This window comes from Neopelma chrysocephalum, unplaced genomic scaffold (assembly GCF_003984885.1).
Source record: "Neopelma chrysocephalum unplaced genomic scaffold, ASM398488v2 Primary Assembly neopelma1_147, whole genome shotgun sequence".
Classification (NCBI taxonomy): Eukaryota; Metazoa; Chordata; class Aves; order Passeriformes; family Pipridae; genus Neopelma; species Neopelma chrysocephalum.
In genome coordinates, this window is record NW_020897809.1 from 4,107,795 (window position 1) to 4,127,661 (window position 19,867).

The 19,867-nt window shown below is 35.0% G+C and overlaps 1 protein-coding gene across 5 annotated transcripts in view; it reads left to right on the forward strand.

Moving 5' to 3' along the window:
• CACNA2D3 (calcium voltage-gated channel auxiliary subunit alpha2delta 3) overlaps positions 1-19,867 on the forward strand; it is a 409,434-nt gene that overhangs the window by 194,798 nt on the left and 194,769 nt on the right. For all 5 annotated transcript variants that reach the window (XR_003536951.1, XM_027700391.1, XM_027700390.1 and 2 more), the window contains 2 exons: positions 9,653-9,742; positions 14,546-14,659. Coding sequence is in view for 4 of the 5 variants with exons in the window: in XM_027700391.1 (XP_027556192.1) it covers positions 9,653-9,742; positions 14,546-14,659 (204 nt within the window). In the remaining variant the exon portion in view is untranslated. The remainder of the gene's footprint in view (positions 1-9,652; positions 9,743-14,545; positions 14,660-19,867) is intronic.

Genomic DNA, 19,867 nt, shown 5'->3' on the forward strand with positions numbered 1-19,867 from the left:
TTTAGTTTATTGCCTGCCATCGAAATTCAGTTGCTCCGTGCAGGCATTACTCTGACACACTTCTTAGGAAGGTCAGGTAAGATTGTTTATGCCATGTAAAATTATGAAATAAGGCAGTTGATTCTTGCAGAGGGAAAGACCTGTAAGCCTTAAGCCAATAAGCCACTTGTATTGTTGTAGAACTTCTTCCCTGCTATGGCTTCCTGTCCTCCTAAAGTGATCTGTCCACCTGTAGCGAGTCTTGCTGATGGCTGGAGGGGGCAGCAGTTATGCTTCTTTCTTTAAATAGTTCTCTGGTTTTACTAGAGGCTAATCAGAGGAGTTTCAGCTCAACATCCAGTGTGGTGGCTCATTTTTGCTGACGTTGTCAATGAGATGTTATAGGAAGTAAAAAACACAGCTCAGAAAAAACACTGAACTGTGTCAATGCTGGATCTTTTTATGTGTAGCAAGACAAAATTATTTTGATCTTGTTACATTGATCTTTACTCCATTGTAATATTCACGAGTTCTTTGCATTTTACCTACATATACACTTACATTCTACAGAAATTATTCTTTGTGGGCTGATTCCTTGGTATACTTGATATTTCCCACTGTAGTTATCTGAATATCATTTGGTTACTATGTGGAATGAATTGTTTCTAACAATTTGGTGTTGAAGTCTTGTGTGAACTGTGATGCAGTTTTCTAAATGAGCACTTTATTGTGGGTGTAGTTAATGAGCCATATGAAATCCGTGCAAGTTCTAGGCACAAACCTAAAGATTCAAACATATTGCCCAGATGTCCTGTCTGGAATTAATCCTACTGTTAACCTTCCCATCACTCTGCAACTGATCAAAATGTAGGTTATCATGCATCCATATGTTACTTAATGTCAGATTCATTTCAATTTAATTAATCAAAAAGTTTTTACACCACCCAGATGATGCTCAGATTTTATGAACTGTGCTCAATTGTTCAAAATAACTAAGTACAATTTCATTTTTTGTTATTGAGAGCAATCTTTGATATAATTTCTTGTTTGCTAAATTATTTTATTTATTTATTTATTTATGGAATAACCTTGTGCTTTATTTTGCCTGTAAATTGAATAATACATTCAAGGTTTGGAGGAATAATTAAATATGACCTTTTTTTTTCTAGTTATTTATATCACTAAGGTAGGTAATGTACTTTCACTGACAGATCAGAACTAGAGAATAAACTTGAGAGAGGTAGCATTTAATAGTTCTATGTATTTGTATATGCCACAACTTCGTCAATCTTCATTTCTTTCTTAAGTGAGCTTATATGTTCTTATTGTTTTTCTAGTTAGTGTGATGAAGTTAAAAATGTATTTACCTAAATACTTGAAGGCACAAAAGTGCCATTGTTCTGAGTATAGCTCAGAGTATTAAGTAAAGATTTTCCAAGGAGATGGACAACCACTTAATCTTAAATGACTAATTCAGTTATCATGCTCCTGAATTCAGTTACAAACAGCCCTCTGAAATATCTGATACTGTTGTATGATGTGATGCTGAGTGATTTGAATATACTGACACAGCAAATTTACCTGGGGGCCTCATCAAAAACTCACTGAATTAACCGGAAAAGGTTCTCTTGAATTCACAGTCTGTTGGTCAGGCACACAGAAAGAAGATGTCTTAAGATATTGTTCACTGTCTGTTCCAAAGCTGGTAAAAAGCTATCAGAGTTGTTTAGCTGTGTTTTGAAACTCATCAGAAGTGTTCAGTCATTTGGGCTGTTACTGTCATTTCTGTGAGTCTGACAATATATCACACTTCTGTAATTTTTTTTTCCTGTGTAATTGCCACATGTCCCTTGTAATATCAGAAAAAAGTAGATAAAATTACACTTTCTCAACCAGTCTTACAAGGTAGATACTCCTTTGCGTGTTCACTGGTAATAATAACACTTTCTTTTGTTTACTAAGTGATAAAACAAACATGAAAAATATATAATGACAAACACTGTGTTATTTAGTTTTTCCAAACAGTCATCATGAAAATGTAACCATGTTTCTGTATTGGAAAAGTAGAACAGGTGATTTTCAGGCAATGTTTTCATATAGTCTGTTGTTTCAGTTTATATATGTCTACATATGCAACACAGGTCTGAAGATGGAACTATATATTCATCCCAGAACTTTCTATCCTTTGTGTTTATGTCGAATATTCTCCACAACTGAATGGGTGCAAGGATGGCCACATCTCTTACTGCCAGTATAATATCTTAGCACCAAAACAAATATAACCGTTTGAAAAAGGACATTTTTTTCCTTTTGCTGCCAAAAATATGATACTCTTGGGCACATGGTGTGACTCTTGGGGGTAGTCCTGTGCAGGGCTAAGGGTTGGACTCGGTGATCCTTGTGGGTCCCTTCCAGCTCGGCATGTTCTGTGATTCTGTGCAATGTCTATTCCCATATTATAACTTTAAATAGAAACAATCAAAAAATGCTGGAATGGTATTCCATATTGTTATAGTTTTCTTTTATGTGGAAAGAGCAGATCTATACTTCTGATAATTGCAGGGACTGGATTTTTAACAGTTCACTCTAATACTCTTTTTTGTAGCTATACATACTCCTGACCTTACTTAAGACAGGTATTACTTAATGCAGCATTGTTGCTGGAAGCAGGCATAGAACCAGTTTTACCAAACTATTAGTTCATGCTGAGTAAACTTTAATTTCTACCATTTTGGAAGTACATATCTCTCTCCTTTTCTCTGTCTCTTTTTTTTTTCTTTAAGCCATAATACATGAGTGCCAATATAAAAAACTCCCATTAAATGATCCTTAACAAAAAAATCTCCCCACAACATACACAGAGGCACACCCCAGTTCTTGCTAACTGCACCTTGCTGGGTTCATCTGACATCACTTGTAGCAAATACAGTTCTTAGAAGCAGAGATAAGGAATTACTTTGAGATGTTTGGAGCTTTTAATCTCATGCGGAAAGCAGCTGTTTCAATAACTCCAAATAAAAATTGCTTTCACAGGATCAGTACCCCAGTCTGTATTTGTCTTGAAAGTATTTATTGAAGAACTACTTTGCTGTCTTTCTGTAAGTCTCAGATGTTTTCAAATGGAATCTTTCTACTCTGAGGATGTCAGTTAAACATGCCAAATGTCCTTTGAACAGAGTTTAATCTCTAAACTTTAACAAAACAAAGAAGTAGAAATAGATCTAGAAGATTAGCTATCCATATCACTTGCCTTTCATTTGTAGTGAGCTAAGGGGCAAACCAACTTCTCAGCAGAATAAATAGGGTTAAGTTACACTAACGTGGGGCTGGATGTGGGGAGAGACCACATCCTCTGTTTTTGGGAGAGCTGGATGTAGTGTTTGCTTCTGCTGAGAGGGTTCCCATGTGCCAGCACAGACTCTGCCCTGCTCATCCTGAGCCCTCTCCTAGCCACAGCCTGGCTTTCCAAGGCTCAGGTATAAGTGAACCCTGTGTTTGGCACCCCCAGCAGCCTCTTGCCCCAGGCACTTGGGCTACAGCCAGAGCCTATTCTGTTCCCATGCACAGCCTGGCTAGGTAAGATGAAACCTGGGAGCATCTTCAGGGAATGGAGCATAAGGATATTTTTTGGTAGGCTACAGGAAACAGCTTCAGCCTCAGGGCTTGTAGCAGCCTGGGAAATGAGTGTTTCTCAATGGTGTTGGTGCTGAATATTCGATGGGATTACGGGTAGCAAATGAACAGGCTCTTTCACATTCAGGGATGGCTTGCAGAAATTCTTATCCATAATGTGCAGGGAATGTAACAGGCTTCCAGAGAGCCAGACTTTCAGAAAATCCAATTAGTCTTAAGAAAAAGAAAAAAAAAGATACTGATGTCTGGTTTGCACATTTTCTGAGTGAAACACGGTCATTCTTGCTCCCTTCCACATCTCTTCACTTTTTGGGACAGAATCAGTATTGTAAACACAGTGTTAATTCTACACATTGGCTCTAGACCACTTACCATTATTTTCTGGACCACAGTGTGGGAAATAATTACCTAAAAGAAAAAAAATCAACTCTCATTAAAGTATGAAAAAGCATTTAAAGCATTGTAGCCCTCTTATATCCACTCTGTGAGTAATGTATCTTAGTTTTCAGTTCCAAGCATCAGGAAAGATAGTATAAACCCCACTTCCAACCTTCTCCCCCTGCCCCTTCATTTTTCTCTGTCTTTCAGGTAAGAACATATACCTGCCACTGGAGTAAATCTGTACAAAGTGCACACAGAGCAAGGAAGTTACATTTCTCTTTGAATACTATCGCAGTTATTATTGATGAAGCCGCATTCTTTCCTTCTTTTCCTCTACAATGTGCACTCTGTATTCCAGTTGCAACTTTACTTAAATTAATAGTTAAGATTCAACTGGAATCTCTGAACTGAACTCTATTCTCACAGCTACAGTAAGGGGTGAAAAGTTAGATTTATTTTTTAATTTATATGATATGAATTAGCCAAGTTAGCCAAAGATTCTTGATGCTGGTACAGGTTTCATAGGGATTGGTGTAGTGAAGGCAAGAATTCGTTTTTGAACAAGCCTTACCTTGCCTGTTACTTGATCAAGACCACTCCTTCATTAGAGCACTAACAAATATCTGTCTAGTGTATTACAGTAGATTTTTAAGGGATATCATATAAATTTAATATAATTAAGCAGTTTAATATTTTCATGTGATTTTATTATGGGAAGGGAATGAAGGTTGGAGAAAACAGTTTTTTCAGCCCTGAATCTCCAGAATGTTGATCAAGTAACATGCTTTTCTTTAAGAAAGTGTGAGGGTTCGAAGTATCTAAACCTGCTCCCAACCAGCTTAAAAAAAAGCCAAGTAGTGCAGTTTTGAGTTGTAAATCTTCATTTAACTTTATTTTTTTACTGCTAGCAGCAACCTACAAGGAGATGCTAACATAATTAGTATAAAGTATTTAGAAATTTCCACAGGTTTTGGTCAAGTTGTTTTATTACTTTTCTGCAGAATTGTTAGTTCCATAAGTGCTCGTTGTGTGTAGCTTTCAGAGCAGTGAGGATTTAATTGCACCTTGAATTTCTGTCAGATACAGCTTCAGAAAACATCCTCTTTTTTGGAAACCTTATTGAATGAAGTTTGTCTTTTATTTATAAAACACAAAGTTGCAATTTCAAATATGACAGTGATGTGAGTGGTGTTAGTATATGTGCTTCCACTTTTACTAAGATACAAAGTAGGCATCCCAGTACTAGATTTCTTCCAAGATATAGTGTTTCAACTTTCATTTTACAATACGACAATATAGAAATTTGTTTTAAGAATAATTATAATGTCAGATGATATGACAGGTGTCATGGTTCCTCCACTTACTTCTAAGTTTTTCCAGCCAGCAATTGTCAGAAATTTCTGTGTTGGCACATACCTGCCCTGAAGGTTCAGTTTAGATCTGTGGATACTGTAAGCTATCCCTAATTTGCAGATCTTGCTTGAAGTTTCATTTATCACAAGAATTAAATCTGTAATTACATTGGGTAGCATAACTGAGGTTGAAATTAATCTGTGAACCGAAATGTGGTTTAGTAATATAAAATATGTAAGGTATATTCAAATTTTACCAGACTATTTTATAATTTGGCATTAGCACTAAACAGCTGCTGCCTTGAAGTATATCAATTTGCTATACACAAATTTAAAAAAGAGTGGGAAATAGTTCAGACACTATTCTGTCACCGTCTGCACTTTCTCCACAAATTACAAACATGTGGAACTGCCTATTTTAATACCAGTTTTCTTGGGCCAAGAGGTTTTCATCTTTGAGAAACTCCATGTTACAATTTACCTACCCCAAAGGAATCGGATGACAATCTGATTTAATGTAACTCCAGATTTAAAGTAACAATATTACAATATACATTCCTCTTTTATATGTTTTTTTAATGTACTATATATGGGTTGAGGACATTTCTCTGTAAACGTTTCCAGATGAAATATATCATCTTCTAGATGCACAGATAGGCACAGTAACTCCAAACTAAATCAAGAACTTACCCCAGTGTAAATTCGAATGACAAAAATAGACAGATGTAGTGTATAACTTCCAAAGGGCTTCTATTTTTCTATGCAATTACAAGAAATTAAATAACCAGAAGACTGATTCAGCAAAGAAGCTGAGTGAAATTGCCAATAAGAGGTTGGTAAATACAAATTTTGCATATTGAATTTTATTTAAGCAAATTACTTCTGCATATTTATCTCTCCGTGTCTGTCAGATCTCAAGAAAAGGTTGTCAACAGCATTGCTTGGCTGTTAAAAAGCCCAAACCAGTAAAGTCTCACTGAAGTCTACTCTTTTTTTAAAACTGTCTAGCTATTATAGACCTCCGAATCTCTCAGTTAGCCCCAGAGCACTGAAATTTGGTCTGAAGTTTTCTATTGCAGCAAGCAATTTACTTAAGGAGAATTTATTTTTAATGTGAGCATATTGAATCTTGAACTCTTTGGTTCAGCATTGTTTTTATGATTGTTTTTATGAAAAAAAATCCCATTTTCCAACACAACATATTAGGAAACACAAGTGGTTGGATAATTATCACTAGCAAGCTAACCTGGAATTGCCCTGGCAGTGGATTTTAAATGGGATGATGCTTAAATGCATTTTACAGATGTGATGCACATTTATCTGTTAGCACATGTGGGTAAACTTGCCTGTGACACACCAGTAAATATCACTTTCCGACCTCACACATGCCTCCTGATTGTTTTTTTTTTCTTTCCTGCTTTATATGCTGATGTAGTCCATCTTCACAAATCTGATAAATCTTTGCCAAGTATGTCTGGGGAATATTTGGAGTTACAGCATGCATGGATGAGTATGGGAACTAATAACAAAGACTTGCAGTAAAACTGACAAAGAAATCTGGAGCAATGTTGAACCCGTTAATGATGCTTTTCTGTAGGAAGCTCCCCCTTTTCAGACAATTAATAGCAAATATGATTTTCCAGTGTAACTGTACAATCTCTGCTGCCCATATCAGTTGTGAACTGTTCCCTCTTTGGAATCAGGGGAAAATACTTTATTCATAGGCTTGAATCCATGGTCCTGTAATCCCATCTAATTTGGATATTCCTACTCATCCTAAGTGGTACCTTATTTTTTGATAATCATAAGTAGGCTATAATAAAATGTGTCTTAAGCAGAAATAGGTGTGAGAATATGATTTTTCTTCTTTAGAAAAGCACTGTCAGTATCCCCCATTCAGTAAACCCCATTCTTCTTCAAATAGGCATATTTGTAACTGCACCTGGGACAGGAACCCATTTCCTGATTCCAGGCCCGTCGGATGCATTTGCTGGTTTGCTTCTAACTTAGAGGGTCCTAACAAAGTTTACACAATGTAAAAAGAAAAGAAGAGAAGCAAATCAAAGAGATTTGCATACATGGATTCTTATCAGCTGTTGGGCTCACTGGGACTTTGTGGTTCTGACAGTGGACGGTGTTTAGAAACAAACAGCAGCACACAATGGCACAAGAGCAAGTGTGTGCACTGCTTCTGTTCTAGTTTGAAACCTTGTAGGTACATGCAAAGAATTGTCCTGGCTGACATGCACAAGTGGATTTGTATCCTCATTCTCTTCATCTCATGCTTTTCAGACACTTCCACATCATCAATACCTCCACAGCTGAACGTGTCTGTGCTTCCTCACTGCAATAAGACACAACTTCTGTTGAGCTCTGACCCTATAATTTTGTAATCAGACATCAGCAGCTGATTGTCATAATTGTGTGCCTAATTTGCATTCAGAATTACCAAGACTATGCATGTCAATTAGGTATATGAGTCCACAATTAGATATTGCACATTCTGGTATTGCACATGGAAATTAAGCTTACAGTTGCCCAGTGATGATTGTGCACACAGTTGGACAGATATCCAAGTCAGACTTTAGAAAATTCAGATATTAGTCTGTAAGGGCTCCAATAGAATAGTAAAGAGAAGCTGAGATGAACCAACATTGTACAATTTATTACTAAAGAGAGCTCTTTAAGATGTAAAGTTTAATATAAGCTTTTTGACTCATTAAGAGCAGGGAACTCCTGGGTTTGGGGATCTGTTTGGTTCCTGAAAGTTATTGAAAGTGGAGTTCAGGTGTTTTTTATCTCATTCTGAAATCCCTCTTTCTTCAAACTGATGTTTCAGTGGTTAATGTCCTGCCCTGACATTTTTTCACTACTATAAGGGCTGGAATACACATTTCTGTTTTGCAGTGCTTTTGAAATTACTGAGTGGGAGCTGGGGATGTGTGGGCAAGCTGTAGAGAAATTTTGAGAAGAATATTAGTTTGAAACTTTGCTTTTCTCATACTCAAATAATGCAATGCTTTTTAAAATGCCTTTTCCAGTACCAAACAGGGCACTATAACATGGCTGGCAGAGCATTGTTGTACTGCCTGGACATGTCTGAAATGGGGAAAAAAATGAGTGTTTGAAATTTGGAGCTTTTCTCCTTACAGATTTTCCTTAAAACAACAGCCTGACAGGTTACAGTCGTGTCCATAGTACACCCTTTGAAGTCACAATAAGGTACCACTCTTTGAGAGGGTAAACAAGCAGCCTCTCTGAAAGTACAACAGTATGTTTTGATTGTTTGCTAATAAACATCCTGAGCCAGATGTAGAGTGAACAGTCTGATTAAGCCATTCTTTGTGCTGCCTGTGAAATAAAACGTGATTTGTTTTGGCATGAATCCAGTTAATGCCACACATTGAGGGCACGTGGTATTATAAGGTAGGGAAAGAAAGAAAAGTTAACTTGCATGTTTTGTGATTTTTTTTTTCCGGTGGACATAAAGTGCTGAAATTCTCGAAAAAAAAATGAAGACAAGACAGAGAATGGAGTTGGTTTAAAAAACAAATAAAAAACTACAAACTCCTCCAGTCAAAGACCAAACCACATGTGCATTTGGGTTTTTTTAACCTTTTGCAGAATCACCTTGTAGCATCTGTCAACTCTGAAGCCTGGAGGCAGAAAACATTGATTTTTTAAAAAATTGATAGTGCATGGAATAGTTTTTTACCACTTTTACTATGTTGTATCAAAAAAATGGCACTATTGTATTTCTTCACATATCAACAGTATACTTTTCAGAACCTGTATAAATAGAGCTGTGATGAGAGAAAATGTTTGTTCTTCTGACTGATCATGTGAACTGAATTATACACTAGAGATTATATAATTTAGTATTAATTTTAGATAATCTGTTTATGTTGTGTGTTCATTCTTGATATTGCATAGGCATTGTGATAATAATGGAATAATAATTTGAAAGAATATGAGAATCATTATGTGAAGTGAGAAGAAGGTATGGATACCACTATACAGAAACACAAAAAAATAAAAGCAACCAAGGGAAAATTACTTGATGGAATAAGTAGCCAAAACTGTATCTTGTGATACCTTTGCATTATTATTGTTCTAACACATCCTTAGTTTGGTGTTACTTCAAGAGTCCACAAGGATTAATGGGGAATCACTTTGGTTTATGAATTGGTGTATTCAGCCATTTAAGCCTAAGAAGTAGGTCTAAAGTATTCAGAAATAATCACTGGTATCAACAAGTATGTTGTGACAACATCCTGACGAATAAAACTTTTGTGTTCATGTTTCAGCATTTCAGGGAACACCTTGACAAACTTTTTGCAAAAGGAATTGGAATGCTGGACATTGCTTTAAATGAAGCTTTCAACATGCTCAATGAAGTAAGTTCATACTTTTCAGATTTACACTCGGGACACCTTTCTTGCTGTTTAGCAATTTCAGTTTTAAAATAATAAATTAGAACTCAAAAATGTGATGGTAGTAATGTATTATCTATAGAATAAGAATTCTATATAATCTGTATGTGGTGGAATGTATAAACAAATCTACATTTTTTTTATGTGTATGTTTTATATTGATGTATTTTGTGTCTATATATACACCTATACATACATGTGTGCGTTAAATAAGGTTTATTTCAGCAACCATTCTATGTGTTAAAAAATCCCAGGGTAACATGCAAATTTCACTGTTTGTTCTTTTTTTATTTGGAAGAGCTAATATTTCAAGAATGACACGAATATGTATATTCATAAACACTTTGAGAATATACTGTTATTAGAGTTGTGAAATTATGGTTTATAGGTTTGACTTCTGGCATGACAATTATCACTTATTGCTTATATAAAGGAATTTACTTGAACACTTTTGTACTTCTGAAATGCTCTAAGATAGAGGGAGAAATATAAAGCTCAGAGGTATTGTTTTAACTATTTGTCTGCCAAAAACATGCAGGTAACTTTCTGATAACATTCCCGTGAATAATGTCTATAAACAGAAATACAGTCTCTAGGAGGTGAACATGATGATCATGGAGATAATCTAGTGCAGGGTCTGCTTTTGCTCAGAGGGTACACATCAGTCTTAGTGGTTATGGTGATTTTATGTAGTGTATTTCAGAGAGATTTTTCTTGTCATTTCTGGCAAAAGTAAAATATATTGTCAGTCTATGCATTTCAGCAAACAACAATTTTAGCAACATTTTAACTCAGCTGACTATATACTTTCTTGGAGATGTTCATTGGAAAAAAGCAAGGAAAGAAAGGGGAAAGTGAACAGTAGCAGTAATGAGTTCTATATCTTAAAAATCATGTAGCTTTAGAATTCATATGCGTCCTAACTAACCTCAGTTGGATTTTAAGAATTCAGAAAAAATGGTCATAACTCATGAATTAGTAGATTATAGAATAAAGATTGAGCTAGACCAAATAGTATTTTTAGAAACTTTATTATTATCACTCATATTTACCAGGGTTGTTCTGGAAAGAAAAATTTCAGTCACAAATACAGGTATCTTATCCCTTTTTTCCTTTTTTTTTTTCTTTTTTTCTTTTCTTTCCTCTGCCCCCCGTCCCCCTCTTCCTTAAGAATAATCAGTTATTTGGGGGAAAAAATATTAAAATCTGTTAGTCTGCTGGAAGATGAAAAATCTCATCTAAACTAAGTAGCAAACTGTCTTTTGATTGAAGGAGGCACCTTGCAAAGGAGACCTCAAACCAAAACATTCTCCAGAAGGTTTTTCTTGAGAAGTGTGCCTTCCTTTATAGTGTACATTTATAGAATAATTAATGGTTCTAATGCCTTTGTATTCATCTTGAAGGACAATATTGATCAATTCCTTTCCAGGCATAAAATCCTAAAATGAAAAAAAGGAGGATTTTCCTCCACCCACTGCTCGTGTGTTCAGCCAGACAGTGTGGAACTAATGCCTTCATGTGGTGCATGCCAAAAATGACAATGGGAAAAGGTGCATGAAGTAAAGAACACTCTAGGTTATTTTAGAGAGCTTATTAAGAATTATGGGCACCAAGTATAGTCTTAGGAACCAGAAACACAGCAGTAAATAGCAGCCAGCCTCAATGCAAGAGTTGTTCTGTGCTGGTCTTCCAAATCTGTGTAAACTGAAAAAAACCTCACGTTACAGACAGTGATCAAGAGTTCCTGAAATGAGAATTGTTTTGTCTTATTTTGTTTTAAAATCTGTGAGGTAACTGAAGTTATAACAATAAATGTGGTATAAAAATCTCATTGAATAAAAATAGTTTTGAGAGTAAGGGGAACTGATATCCCATGTACTGAATTGTACCCATGAGACAGATCTGTTAGGTCATGATGGGATATGCTGCATGTGTTCAGATCTATGCAAGGTGGTATATTGATTGTTTCTATTTATACTATAAAAGGAAGTATAGTAGGTTCAAGCCTTCTTGCATATAAACTTTCAGAAATGCCAGCATAAAAATATTTTCCATTATATACAGGCATATCAACAAAGTCTCTGGAAGTTTCTGCTAAGCAGCACAGCCTAGAAAAAAAGCTACTTAATCTTTCCTTAAAAGAGTACAGCAAACCATTTCCCCCTTTTTTTTACAGGATGTGACCTTCATGTGTCAGAAATCTATTTTTGTAAACTATAAGTTAGCTAAGGATGTCTTTTCTACATTAGCAAAAAAAAAAGAAGTAGGAAGGGGGGCAGGTAGGAAAGGAAAAAAAAGAGAAAGCTTTGTGTTGCATAAATAGTCTATTAAGATTCTGGTTGGATTTTAGAATGGTTCAGGGGTTACACCAATTAAACTCAGTTGATTTTCCCTTGCAATTTACCTTTCAGTATTTGCTATGGTTGTTAAGATTTGAAGATGGTTGATACTGATGTCTTTGAAAAGCACATTTAAAAATCCACTTCCAAATTCTTTCCAATCATCAATTTATGCAGTGTACATTATACAGTGTAAGAATACAGAAGTGCTTGGTACAGTAGTTGGGCACCTACTATGTCATGTGACAACTGCAATTATCTCTTTTGGTGACAAATGCACTCTTTGTAGTGATTACCTTTAAAAAAATCATAACCAATTAAATAAAATTCTATGACATTTCAAAGACTGTTAATCACAACCAAATGCAGTAAATGTCAGGGTGCGCTGAAGTTTTTTCAGCCAACTGATGAATCACTGAGTTAATTGTAGTTCATCATAAGGCCCTTGTCATTGTTATTATTATGGAAAACACTTTCATCACTCTTGCTATTCAATAAAATTAAAGTTTTAGACAAATATGAGAAGATATTACTCATCAAAGTATTTGAATTGAATCTCATTCCTCAAAATATTCAGATAACTATGTAGAATAATGCAGATGCACACAGAGTGATGTTTTAAAATAAATGTATGAAGGCATTCCCCCCTCATTAATTTTTCTTTTAAGATACCTTGTCACTTTCCAAATACATTGTCCCTGTGAAGAATATATCCCTTCCCAAAGTAGCTTCATCTTTATGAGAAAATATCGAATCTAAGATCATGAAGGAATCCCACTTTAAAAATTCTAGTTCTAGTTAAGACTGGAAAAACTGCCATGAGTGAAGAATTTTGTGGGTAGTCTGCCCTGCAAGTATCACAGATAAGAATTTTCAACCAGCCACTGACCAGAATATACCTAAACACACATTAGCTGCCTGTTAGGCAACACATTTCTATTACTCTTTGCTGAGATTCTTTTTTGCTCAAAAAGAAACTGAGGGAGAAATGCATAGATAGAAATGATTGTTGAATGTGGGTGTGATTACTCACATACAGAAGTGTGAAGGCAGAAGAAAAGAGGACAGAGCACTGCTGGAACCCACCATCCACCCTTTTCTACTGCAGGCACTTCTACAAAGATGAAATTTTTAGAAGTTCTGAACTTTTTTTAGAAAAAGTGACTTTTAGAGTTTTGGAAGAATAGTGAATATGTAAGGGTGAGTAAACTGCAGAAAGCTTAAAGGCAGAGCAGTTGCTACACCAAATCAGATCAGAATAATCTGAATAATTTTTGATGAATACAGAAGTGGTCAGAGTCCCTGCGAGGCAATTCACCTTTAAATGGGACCACCCTATTTTGGGGCACAACCAGGCTGGCAAGGTGGAACAAGGTAATTGTTGCTTGGCTTTCTCAACATCAAGACACAGGGCATAGGATGAGGCCTTGCCTGACCTCGAATTTGATAATGTACATGAAAACTACATGGGAAGAGAATAAAAGGAGATTGTTCTTTCATTAGTTGTATTCAACTTTTAGCCCAGTGTATAGAGTTGTTTGTAATATCCCAGTTCATTGATCTTTTCATGGATATTTTTTAAAGTGTTCATACATAACAATGAAAAATCAAATAATCTTCCAGTCTTGCTTTTCTTTTTTTACTAAAAGCCAGATGTTTCACCTAGGTTCTTTAAATATATAAGTACACGGAAAAATAAGAACCTACTCTATAACCGAAACAAACGGAGCCAGTGGATTCAAAGTCAGAGCACCACCTCCAGAATCAAGAGATCAAAGCTTATGTTATGACTCAGTCCAACGTGCTTGCTCTTTGACAGAAGAAAATCTCATTTGTATAATGATGAAACTCCCTTTGCATATGCCAAAGGATATGTTGATTGCTGTCTAAGTACCTGTGCTCAAGTGCTGCTGTTCAGCAACTTGAATTGCTTATATATATTCATTTCCAGTAAGAGGAGAATCTCAAAATATACAAACAAGAACTTGGTTCTCCCAGAGAAATATTTCATAGAAAATGACATATGGAATGTAATCCTGAGTGAATCTGAATGTCATATGTCTCTCTAGGAGTTGTGTATCTTTACTTTGCAGAAAGATCATCAGTCATTCATTACTTCTTTTTTAACTTGTACTTTTAAAATGACATTTAAATCAAAGCAAACCCTATATAGATGCATCGATCCTTATCATCTACCTAAAACAGGGGAATACAGTTTCAATTTGGGGAAGTGCTGTATTTTTGTGTGTTTCTTGTTTTTCCATTCACTAAGAACATAATATCTATGATAAACTGTTTTCAGCCTGAATATTTTCATCTGCTACTAATAATACTAGAGATTTCACAAAATATGTGTTTATCCAGTGTGATCCTATCTATCTTCATTTAACAGGAATGTACTGTACCTCATGATTGTTTCCTTTCACAGTTCAATCACACAGGACAAGGAAGTATTTGCAGCCAAGCCATAATGTTGATCACTGATGGGGCTGTGGACACATATGATACAATATTTGCAAAATATAATTGGCCAGACAGAAAAGTAAGTATGTTATCACCTTTATTCAATGGAAAACCTGAAGCTTCATGTCCAAGATAAAGTGTAGGTCTATTGAAAAGTCAATAACAATCTTTCTAATGATCTAAAAATGATTTTGGATAACTGGATGTTTCACTAATGACAAAAATGATGTTTATATGATATTGCTCGAGGATAGAGATGGCCTTTTACTGTAGTAATGAACTTAGGTTCATAAGATATTAAGGCACTATTTCTCTCCAGGGTACATTTTTGAGTGTTACATAATCCTTCCCCTGTGAGACATCATTAAACAAGAAAATTTTCTTCTTTCTCCCGAAATACACTTTAATAATTCAGTGCTTTTTCAAGCTAAAGATAGGTATGTACCGTGGACAGTGAATTACTTACTATGACTGGAGAAACAGCAGGTGTAGTACTCCGTATTTTTGATTTCTTTATTTGTCAGAGTGAGGTGTAGAGTTGGCAGTTGGTAAGATTTTATTAAAAATTTATTTGCTTCTATTGGTCTGTATGAACAAATTCGCCCAGAATTAAATTTCCTTGTTATATAACGCATGGAAGTTTTGCAGTAATGCAGAAACACCCTTTTCCTGATGAGGAAGTTCTAGTAGGCCTTGTATCTGTATATGTGAAATAATTTCCTTCTACACTTTCTCTTCTGCTAAAGCAAGTTTTGGAACTATTTTAGGAAGCTTTTGTAGTTTGAGATACCTGCCATGTTATGTGCCTGTGAAAGCAACAACCAACTCTTTGAAGTGCAATTTGAGCAAGTAATTGATTAATCTCAGTGTGCTGCAGGGAGGTTCTGTATTCTGTGAAAAAAAAAAAGTAGTAGTTTTAATTGTAGCTTTTAGTACTGCTTCTCTTTTATAAAGTTCTGTTTGTTCTCTGTTCTCTCTTCTCTTGTTTACCTGAACTAAACCTCATCTATTAGCAATTAATGAGCAAGAGAAAATGGGAAATTGGTGACCTTTTTTTTACTGGTCTTCTGAAAATGTTACGCTAATTACTGTCATTTTGTGGAGTATAAATTATGTGCAACCATTCTACTTTCTGTTGGGTAAGAGCTTATTGTTCAGAGAATGTAGAGTACTAACTAACTGCAATCTGAAGATCTGTTTTGCTCTTCAGATACCTTGCTAGTTCCTCTTATGTAACTTCATTCTCTAAAAGAAGAAAGTTCATATTCTTTGTGATTTTACCGGGATGTGCCAGTAAAACCATTATCTTTGAAAGAATGCAAGGATACCTTGGTATTTCTGCATATTTTGTAATTCTTTTTGTGTGAATTGATGCTCATAGAAATGCCTGATAGTAATATAGTCTACATATATTTCTTAAATCCTTGTTTGTATTCACACGTATTTCTGAATGTTTTCTGAGAGAAACAAGACAGCTATAACCTGATTGTGAAATTACTGTTTTAATAGCTGCATGTTCAGATCAGAAATGTTTATAAACAGCAGACAAAAATGTTTCCTTTTTCTTTTTTGAGTAATTTCCAGATGTTTGCACATACTTTTATCCCTATAGAAATGGTCTGAGAAGTGTTAATTTCCACTCTAGGCTTCAGTATTTACTCTTAATACTTTGGTCAGTTAAATCTTGTAGCGCTTCAGGATTTCCACGATCAAATGATGTATGAAGAATTTTCATTAAGCAATATATGAATGTAAAGAAATTAAATTTAAACAAATTAAATAAAGCATGTGAGGATTATGACTAAACTTAAATTATCTTTGGAATTTCAATCTGTATTTCTTAGACCCTCCCGATCCTACCAATTTTATCTCTTTTCCAGTTTTATTTATGATCGTGTGACTTGGGTAGCTCGGTTTTATGAAAACACAATGTTGTTCCACTGGGAAGAGGGCTTAAAAGTGTTGTGGCCAGTCCTTCTGCTCTTATTCAGTGGGATACTATCTAATCAAAGCTGTTAAGTCCTCAGATGTTCCATGAGAACATTTTGCTTTATCTATCAAACACTGATGTCTAAGGAGATTCACAGAATCTCTCAGTAGGGTGTGCCTCTGATGTGTTGTATTTTCTTATAAGATGGAGTTAGTTCCTCTCTGAAGAAGAAGAGACCATGGGGACATTCTCTCTATCATAAGAAATCAGTAAGGAATGAATTCTCTGAAACAGTTAGCTAAGTATTTTCAGAAAACCATGTGTTGTATATCTTTCATGTGCAAATCCACAGCTATATCTGAGATAACAATACTCAGCACAGCTGTTGCAATAAGCAGCAGGACAGGTTTCCCTGGGGGATATTTCTGCAAAGGCCTAGCAGGAAGAATCCTACCTCGTTTACCAAGGACATGGTGTTTAGGGAGTAGCTTTTAGTTCATGTGCAATATTCTACACAGCTCTATAAAAATATTTATTGTATTAATACAGCCTTCTAAATTGTGTATTAGAAAATATGCAGGGGGGGAAAAAAAAATCACTTAGTCGTCTTTTCAGCCTGAAATGTTTCAGTATGAAAAATGTAAAAGATTTCCATATGTATGCTTTAATGCATTAGAGCTTTCAATGTTTTTATAGGAATTGTTGTTCTAGAAAGAAAGACTTATTCAAAATGCACTAGCGTACATACTCCTATTTGCAATTTCAGTGTGCCTAAAAATTATATATCCTGTGCACTTTTGCATTACACCATCTTTATTCTCTCCAAAGCTGTTTTTTTATATTTATATGTCCCACTTTTGTAATGCTTAACAGTTTTTTTAGTCACATTTTTTGTTCTCTATTCATCAATGTGTTGCCTTTTCATCTTTCTTATCATTTATATTTTTCCTGCATTTTGATACTGGGGTGGACAGTGATGGAAAAGGTAATAGCTCCTAATTGAGGTAAGTTATTAAGTTTCTGTTTACCTCAATTACCCTGTCAGCAAAGTACCAATTCCAGTTATAAATTATCTAATGTTGGATAATATTAAATATGTTATCAATAGTTGCAACAGAAGCATCTTCTCTTATAGAAAGGAAGAAATTCTTCATGTAACTATGAAAGCTTTACTGGTTTGTTGGTGACAATCTCTAAAAATGGAGAGTGAAATAAACTCTCAGGATATAAATAAAAATTCATATTTTCTTCCTTTTCCCAAACCATTTATATCTCTGTAAAAGATTTTTTCTTTAAATAAACTATGTAAACAGGGATAAGAGCATTTTATTACATAGTACTGTAGATGTATTCTGCCTGAAAACTGATTAAAAATCATCTTCCTTCTGATAATGCATTAAATGAAAATTGTGTTGCAATGATTTTAAATGGAGTAAAATGGCTTCTGCTAGATCACCAAAGGAGCTTAAATTAGTCAGTTGGGTTTTTGGGAGGAAATCAGCCTGATTTTGTGTATGAGCTAAAGACTTATAACCATCAAAAGACTATTTAAAATTATCTTCTGGACTGTTTCCTTGAAAGAAGAAATGCTTTCATTTTACTGGGTTTTTTATGAGTCTCTATCTCCCTCAGCATTTCTGCATGTTTTCCTAATATATTCTGCTACTTAAAATGTAAATCTAGTAGAAGCTGGTTTTATAACATACTATATTTTATTTACATGACTAAGTCTCTAAGTTGATAATGTTTATTTCCTTTTTTTAAATGAGTCCTTACATACAATCCTGCACCTCAAGAAGCTGATTCACACACATTATAAATGAGTTTGAGTTATTTACATAATTTTTCTCATTCATGAAACTTGCATTCAGTAAGTTTCTGTAATTCATTCCTGGCAACTCTGTCACATGAAATACCAAAAAGAGAACAATTAATCTGCAAGAGTAAGTGCATCTACACTGTTTTATAAAAGCCAAGATTTTCAGCATGTAGCAGAAATAAGTATTTCAAAAGAATAGTACCAAGAAAGTGTTTGTTTACAATTACAGCTGTAATACAGTTGCAACAATTTTATTTTTTGAGGTCCTTTTTCAGGAGAAAGCCTTTTAAGTCTCCAAATATCTTTTTTATGTCACTTGGAACAGTCATGCTATATTATTGCTGCTACTATTATGTCCGAATGCACTACTAGAAACAAGCAAAATATTGTCCTTCAATATTTCACTGAGTACCTTATTCTAATTTAAAAGAATGAAAAGACAGGAAGGGGGGATGCAGGCAGACAGATAGACTTGACTACAGGAAAAGATAACCCCTCAGGTTTGCTCCCAGAAAGTAGTACCACTAATTTCTTTTCTTGAATAACACAGTCCTAGTTCCTCCCTACTGGAAAATTCCAGCAAGTAACTAATGGAGAATTCCAGGAAGATTAATCTTGCAAATGTTGCTGAAATGCTGTAGCACATCAAGAAATGAAATTACAATGAAATCAGAGATGTTCCAAAGCTTCAAGCTCTGTCATGTTCTCAGTTGAAAGCCATTTTAATCACTAATTGAAAATTAGTCAACTTTGAAGAGAAAGTGTCTACTTAAATATTATTTTACATATTTTGCCATTTTACATATAGCAAGATTGTTCTCAGTATGTTGTGATATTGAAAAGGAAAATAATACAGTAAATCCTTTTGTATAAATATATGAGGAAACACTTTAAAACCCTATTGACTCGGCAGCAACTTCATGAATCTTTTTTCTCTTATGATCCTTTTTCTCCGCTGGCTGAAATGACCCAGTACCTGCACATATTGCAGGTCTTTTTCTGTCCCCCATTTCCCCACTGCTTTTATGTGACTATCAAGTTCTGTACTTCTATAAAGCCTATCTACTCACTGTTTTGGAGAAGCCCAAAAGCATTTCTTCCATAACTTATGATTCAGAGCAGTCTGAAATCACATTGAGATCAGAGGGAAATAAGTACTTATTTCAGTTTGGATACAGTCTTCTAGCATTCCTATTTCGTATGGGTTGATGCAGCACTCAAGTGGTTAAGGAAGAAGTCAACTTTGTGACCTTTTATGACTTACAACATCCAGAAATAGACGTTCTGCTCCCTGAGCCTGAGAGCTCTTTACTTCATGATATTGTACCAAAAGCAAATTCTGGAAAAGAAAGCAAAAGAATAATTTAATCAGTTGAACTATAACCTTCCCTTTGGTTTGTCTCTGAGTCTGAGAAGCATTTGCTTTCATAATTATCTGGAATAGCTATATGCTATGGTAGATATATGCAAAACCAGAAGCACTAATCCCTAACTACGTAGTCAAGTTAAATGGAAACCAAAACCCCACCTAAAATTTC